This window comes from Crocuta crocuta, unplaced genomic scaffold, assembly GCF_008692635.1.
Source record: "Crocuta crocuta isolate KB4526 unplaced genomic scaffold, BGI_CrCroc_1.0 scaffold179, whole genome shotgun sequence".
NCBI classification, from domain to species: Eukaryota; Metazoa; Chordata; class Mammalia; order Carnivora; family Hyaenidae; genus Crocuta; species Crocuta crocuta.
Window position 1 is genome coordinate 3,980,084 of NW_027551568.1, and position 7,172 is coordinate 3,987,255.

General features: G+C 56.7%; 2 protein-coding genes across 2 annotated transcripts in view; one reads left to right on the plus strand and one right to left on the minus strand.

Moving 5' to 3' along the window:
* The window catches only part of TADA2B (transcriptional adaptor 2B), a gene marked incomplete at its 5' end in the record, with an annotated part of 27,084 nt that extends 26,350 nt beyond the window's left edge, over window positions 1-734 (minus strand). Inside the window, one exon of the mRNA XM_077750378.1 lies at window positions 468-734. Coding sequence (XP_077606504.1) covers window positions 468-734 — 267 coding nt within the window. The remainder of the gene's footprint in view (window positions 1-467) is intronic.
* Window positions 735-823: 89 nt separating this feature from the next.
* Window positions 824-2,297, plus strand: CFAP184 (cilia and flagella associated protein 184; the record flags this gene model as incomplete). Its single annotated transcript, XM_077750379.1, has 1 exon — window positions 824-2,297. A coding segment is annotated over one exon (1,044 nt), but the record flags the coding sequence as incomplete, so codon positions are not given.
* Window positions 2,298-7,172: the final 4,875 nt, after the last annotated feature.

Below are 7,172 nucleotides of genomic sequence, written 5' to 3' on the forward strand. Positions count from 1 at the left end.
AAGGGCCCGGGCCGGGTGGGGACCCCGGGCGACCCGGGTCCCTGCCAGGGGACACGGGGCGCACGCCCTGACAACCGCACAGAGCCGGCGCGGCCGCGGACCAAGCAGGTGCCCCGGTCGCGGGAGAAGGCGGAGGGCCATCCCGAAGCGGGTCTGGCCTCCGCCACCACCGCCCTCCGGGCAGGACCCGAGTCCCGGGTCAGTCGGCGCTCCCACCGCTCCGTCAGGTCTGCCGACCTGTCCCCGCCCGGCGACTCACTCGGCTCAGGCGCGGGTCCTGCCCGCGGTGCCTGGCCTGGGCAAACAGCTACGGGAGTCGTCCTAAGGTCAGCAAAGCCACGGTCCGGTCCCCCACCTTGCTACTTCCTGGCTGTGTGCCCTCGGGCAGGTTGCTTCACCTCTCTGCGCCCGCCTCCCCGCCGGCGCGGGCACGGGGCGAGCAGGTGCGCGTCGTGCCGGCCGCTCACCCAGTTTCCGAAGCCGAACTGTTCGATGGCATCCAGCAGCAGCTGCTCCTCGCGGCTGGTCCAGCCGCCCTCGGCCTCGGGCCCCCACAGCGTGAAGCGCCCGCCGTCCACCAGCTGGTAGCCGTGGTAGCGGCGGTGGTGGCCGATCTCGGCGCCGGCCGAGAAGCACTCGGGGCACAGCTCGATGTCCTGGCACTCGGTGCAGCGGAAGCGCAGCGGGCTCACCNGCCTCCCGTCGTCCGCCCGCGGCCTCCCATTGGTCCGCTCTCTCCGGAGGCGGGGAGAAGGGGGCCGGGCGTCTGCCTTACTCTTGGCCAATCGCCGGGCCCACCGCGCGCGCCCCTGGTTGCCCCTGGAAACCCAACAGCCNCGAGGAGGTGCAGAGGCGGCAGGAGCAGCAGCTGCGCGCGGAGCTGCTGCGACAGTACCGGGCGCTGGTGGGGGAGCGCGGCCGCTCTCAGCGCTACAACTCTTACCTGCAGCACAAGATCTCCGAGGCGCTGCGCAAGAAGAAGGGCCCGGAGGCGGCCGAGGGGGCCGACAAGGGCACGCAGCCCGACGCGCCCGAGAAGGAGCAGGCCTACCTGCGCCACCTGGCGGCGCTGGAGGAGCTGCGGAAGCAGCAGGCCGACGACCTGGACTGGTACCAGCAGGAGCTGGCGCAGCTGAAGCAGGCGGGCCGCGAGCACCTCTCCCGGGTGGAGAAGGAATGGCGAGCCTTCCAGGCCCTCAAGAAGCAGGTGGTGGTGCAGGCCATGGGCAGCTGCCGGGCCAGGGGCGGGCGCCAGGCCGCGCTGCGCGAGGTGGAGCAGATCCAGGAGCTGGAGGAGAAGAAGGAGAAGGAGATGAGCGCCGTGAGGCTGGAGAATGTGCAGCTCAAACAGAGCCTGGTGCATTTCGAGACCCGGATGAGGGCCCAGGAGGACCTGACGGAGGGTCTGCTGCTCATCGATTTCGAGCAGCTGAAGATCGAGAACCAGACCTTCAATGAAAAGGTGGAGGAGCGGAACGAGGAGCTGGTAAAACTGCGCAACAAGTTGACCAACAACGTGCAAGTCATAACCCACGTGAAGGAGAAGCTGCAGTTTGTGGATATGGAAAATGCGTGCAAAAAGTCGCAGCTTTTGGAAATCGAGGCTCAGGTGGCCCTGAGGAGGGACATCCTGACCAAGGCCAAGCAGGCCCGGGACAGGCTGAGGACTGACAACATCAAGCTGAATCAGAAGTGTGGGCTTGTGGGCAAGGAGCCGCTCCTCCGGGACCTGGAAGAGAAGGTGGACAGGACGGTGCTGCTCCAGCAGCATCTGGAATCCCTGAAGCGTCACCACGCGGGGCTGACTATGTCCTGCAAAGGCGTGAGGCAGAAGATCAGGGAAGCCAAAGCCTTTCTCCCACCTTAACACGCACGACGGTGGGAAGAGCCGGCCAAATGGCTTTTGTAAAAGCAGCTCACCCTCGTCCCAGTTTATTCTAAATTTGTTGCCATCTTTAAAGGCCTCTGATATTGGGGACAGAGCCATCTTTTGAATCAACCTGCTCGTGTTTCAGCTTCCAAATGAGTTCTGAGAACAAAATTGAGTCAACAGCTTTACACGGGGTTCGCTAACACAGGCCCCGAGAAACAAACCCCGGGGTGACTCGCGGTACCTAACGTCTCATAAAAAGCTGTCAAAAGCCTTTCCATGTCGGAGCAACTCCGTAATTTCAGTGACCCGATCCCGGGGACGATGGTCCCTCTTCCACGTGTAGGAGGGTCCAACAGACGGGCAGGGGACCAAGGAATGTCTTGCGCACGACACTAACGATTAAATCCACTTTAAATCTTTAAAACATGTCCTGAGTCACGTTCTCAATTCAGAGCACCCTCATTTCCATAGATGAATCGAGAAGTGTTGGGTATGTAGGTGGCACCAGCGTCTAGGTCACAAGACCCAGGGAACAGGAGAAGTGACACGTAGGAAAGGGAGCCGAGGTTGGGTGCTCTTTCCTTTTTCCGTGAGAGGGCGCCCAGTCTGCTCCACCGTTGATGTGACCTCTGGCTCAATGGCCGTTTTCAATTCTAATGAAATGTTTTCCTGGATCCTCTAGAGAAACACATTTATACAAACACATGAAATTGTATTTTCCAGGGAAGACAAGATGATGATGGCATCGTGCTTGGCCAGGCGCACAGTATATGGGGTAGGGACCGCCAGCTGCCCACGAGCCTTCTGTTTCCCGCAAGATCGTTTTGGATCTTGGACCGTCACTACGCACATGATTTTACTGTGTATAAAATATTGAAATGTCTAGTATTCCTCGTGTTGATGTAAGAAATGCCTCTTAGGCCTGCCTCTCTAATCCAGGATCTGTGATTAGCAGTTGCAGTTTTCTCTGATGCTTTTGGAGCTGGGGGGGTTGGTTTTATTTCTCCCTAATTTTATTTTATTCTGTTACTTTTTAATCTTAATTTTTGAGCGGGAGAGAGAGAGTACGTGGGGGAGGAGCAGATAAAGAGGGAGACACAGAATCCAAAGCAGGCTCCGGGCTCCAAGCTGTCAGCCCAGAGCCCAACGCGGGGCTCGAACTCACAAACCGCGAGATCATGACCTGAGCCCAAGTCGGACGCTTCATTGACTGAGCCACCCAGGCGCCCCTCTGCTTAATTTTATTTTATTTTATTTTAAAATTTTTTTAATGTTTTATTTCTAGGAGAGAGAGAGACAGCGCGAGCAGGGGAGGGTCAGAGAGAGAGGGAGACACAGAGTCTGAAACAGACTGTCCAGGCTGTGCTGGAGCAGTCAGCACAGAGCCCGATGCGGGGCTCGAANATAAAGAGGGAGACACAGAATCCAAAGCAGGCTCCGGGCTCCAAGCTGTCAGCCCAGAGCCCAACGCGGGGCTCGAACTCACAAACCGCGAGATCATGACCTGAGCCCAAGTCGGACGCTTCATTGACTGAGTCACCCAGGCGCCCCTCTGCTTAATTTTATTTTATTTTATTTTAAATTTTTTAAAATGTTTTATTTCTAGGAAAGAGAGAGAGAGACAGCGCGAGCAGGGGAGGGTCAGAGAGAGAGGGAGACACAGACTCTGAAACAGGCTCCAGGCTCAGAGCTGGCAGTCAGCACAGAGCCCGACGCGGGGCTCGAACCCACGAACCGCGAGATCATGACTTAAGCGAAAAGTCGGAGCTTAACCGACTAAGCCACCCAGGCGCCCCCCCCCTGCTTAATTTTAAATTGAATTTTGAGCCGTGCAGATGTGCGATCAGAAGTGTTCTCCCATCCGCACACTTAAGTAGGCCACAGGAAGGTGACCCGTTGTTTGAACACCTTTACAGAATGGGAGAAGTCCTGCTCTAGGCAGATCGAGGACTCGGTGGGTCGGGAGTCCATCACATTATCTTACCTTTTGGTGATGCGATGGTGTGTTCCCTCTGAAGCCTATAAAGGTTGATTAAAAGTCCTTTTATAAAAGAATATACTCTTTTATATGATCACACTTACCAAACCACACACACATCACGACGAGGGAGGTAAAAAGCGTTCACTACCTGCTTCCAGCCGCCTCATCCCCTGCAAGTGTTTTCTTCCCTCTGCCGGGTTCCTCAAGGCCAAAGTGAAGGTGTACATCACCAGCAAATGGAACTCCGTCTTCTCGTGCCTCCCGCTAAAAGCGGCACAGACCCGCTGGGTTCTTCTGTGCTTGGGAAGCCTTCAAAGGGAAACTGGCAACGGACTCCTGGGCCCCCAGCGAACAGCTGTCATTGCCAGAGCGCCTATCCCTTGGGCTCGCTGGGGGGTGGGGGCGGGGGGGTTAGGCATTTTCAGCTGACTCGGACCCGCTGGCAGTTAGCCAGGCTGAACCCAGCACTTCCCGCACCAGCCTTGAACCAGGCTCTTGAGAGCACAGAGATAGAGACTGACCAAGCTGGCCTTGCTTTAAGCTGCAGAGTGACCGGCCTTCTCATCATCTCGTGCGACAGACGTTACGATTCATTAGAAGATCAATAATCCTGTTGATTGCTTCATAACTTCTAATTAGATTACAGGAGAGCTCTTAACCACGAGGTAGCAACGCGTTCACAAATCCTTCCTTTAGATTGCCTCTGAGAGCGCGCGCCACGGCCCCCGCCTTCCTGATGCGCCCTTTGTGCCCCATGGCAGCCCGTGGCTAGTCCCGTCCCAGCCTCTGAGCCCCTCTGCTTCGTTCTCTGGCCCCCAGTGAGAGAGGCCCTCAGGGTAAGGACGGTCACCCTCCCCAGGAGCCAGTACGATGCCTAACACACAATCAGTGCTCAGTAACTTGTTGGATTAATACATCAACGTCATGCATTCTCATTCTCTGAGAACAAGTTACTTGAATGCCCGTTATGTACCAGGCACTGCTAAGTCCTCTATCAGATTCAGAAAGAATCACCCGGAGAAAGAGAACCGGTGAGGAGAGTGACTGGGCCTTGGAAGGGCACACTCTGGACACAGAGTCCATCCGGGCAGAGACTGCCTCTGGGGAGCCTTCCTCTGAAGATGGGGGGGGAGCCACCGGGAGGGGGGGCTGGACTGGAAACCTCTCCAATCAAAGGCTAGAGAGTTTGTCATCTCGTCAAAAAGTAGGGCCTGCAAGATGCAGGCAGAGAAAAACTTGAGATGTTACATGAAACTTCTTTTGGGGCGCCTGGGTGGCTTAGTCGGTTAAGCGTCCGACTTTCGCTTAGGTCGTGATCTCGCGGTTCGTGGGTTCGAGCCCCGCGTCGGGCTCTGTGCTGACTGCCAGCTCGGAGCCTGGAGCCTGTTTCAGTCTGTGACTCCCTCTCTCTCGGACCCTCCCCTGCTCACGCTGTCTCTCTCTCTCTCCTAGAAATAAAACATTAAAAAAAAAATTTACATGAAACTTTTTAACTTGGCCTGAGTCGAGGGGCACCTGGGTGGCTCAGCTGGTTAAGTGTGTGACTCATGATTTCGGCTCAGGCCGTGAGGTCACTGTTTGTGAGTTTGAGCCCCGTGTCAGGCTCTGTGCTCTCAGCTTGGGGTTCTCTCTCCTGCTCTCTCCACCCCTCCCCTACTCTCTCTCAAATATTTAAAAAAATAAATTGGAAAGAGAAGTGTCCCCTTCACGGTCCCAGGCCGCTTTTGTCTGTTTTCGACTTGGAAGACAGTCTTCGTGTGAGGACAAATTGAGCAAGCGACATGGTTAGAAGGACTCCGGGCTGGGGGCACCTGCCCTTGCGCGGCCGGGAGGAGCAGGGGCCACAGGCTGGGCACCGCTCCCACCCGCAGCCCTGCTTGCCGGGCATGCTCCTGTCGTAACCATGGTCTATACAGACACTTGTTCGAATGAATAACTTTACGCCCACCCCACTTTTCTCACTGATGCAGGCAGAATTCTAGCATTTCACTCCAAAGGAGGAGCACAGAGGTGCATCGAGGAGGAATACCGTGTAGCAGCTGCAAAGAAGGGCTTTGGAATCAGGCTGACCTGATTCTAGTCTCTTCTGACTGTGGCCTGGGATGAACACCCCACCTTTCTAAAGGTGCTCCCTCCTCAACGTGCTCCCGTGTACAATGGGGTAAACAGAAGAAAAAAGTCAGAGTATGAAAACAGTGTCTTTCCTAGGTGGTGAAATTATTATATTTATTTTTTGTGTGCTTTGGCATATCTCCAAATTGTATTTAACATGCATTTAGTAATTGAGGGGGAAGATACCGATCTTTAAAATTCGTAAGTTCACCAAGAGCTCAGATACTAAAACGTATGTCAAGAGCCACGATTCTGGCTACCTATGGCGATGTGTTTCTTTTGATGACACAATTCAGCATCTTCTTTTAATCCTCTTGAGCCAGGGGATGGAAGCTGGTGCCTTTTTTTTTTTTAATTTTTAATGTTTTTATTTATTTCTGAGAGAGACACACAGCGTGAGCAGGAGAGGGTCAGAGAGAGGGAGATACAGAATCCGAAGCAGCTCCAGGCTCTGAGCTGTCAGCACAGAGCCCGATGCGGGCCTCGAACCCACAAACCGTGAGATCATGACCTGAGCCGAAGTCAGATGCTTAACCGACTGAGCCACCCAGATGCCCCACCTGGTGCCCTTTTTAAAAGAAAAAGGAGGCTTGTGCAGCTTAAGTACTTCTGTTGGCGCGGCCGTGCCCAGCGGAGAGACCCCTCCTGGCGCCAGCCAGCTGCAGGCACGCGGTGCTCCCGGAGGAGCCTGAGCTGCTGTGGGCCAGCCGGCACCCAGGGCCTCTCAGAAGCACCCGGGGACTGGCGGCCCCGTCTGAGCACTGGCCTTGGCTCTAAGGCTGCCCTCTGCTGGCCGTGCCCTTCCTCTGCGGACCAGCGGCTCCTGGTGGAGGTCCAGCGGGGTCCCCGCCTACCGCTGCGGGATCCTGTGCCCTCTCCGCCTTTGGGCGCTGGTTTCTGAACTGTCCGCCCCCCAGTGTCTCTCAGGGAAACGGTCCACACCTCCCGTCCCCAAGGCTCGCGCCTCCCCACGGTCCTCCCGGAGCGGCTGTCACAGGCGTTCCGGGAGGGATTCCAGTCCTCACCGCACACCCTGCGCTTCGGCGCTGAGGTCAGGGCGAGGGGAAGCAGGCTTCCGAGGGCCTGCTCCCTGGGGAGGGGCCGGAGGCTGAACCCCAGGCCGGTCCAAGCAGACCAGCTCTCCGCATCCCGCCTGCGGAATGGGGACAGGGCTGCTGGGCAGAGAAACGAGGCCGTTCACAGACC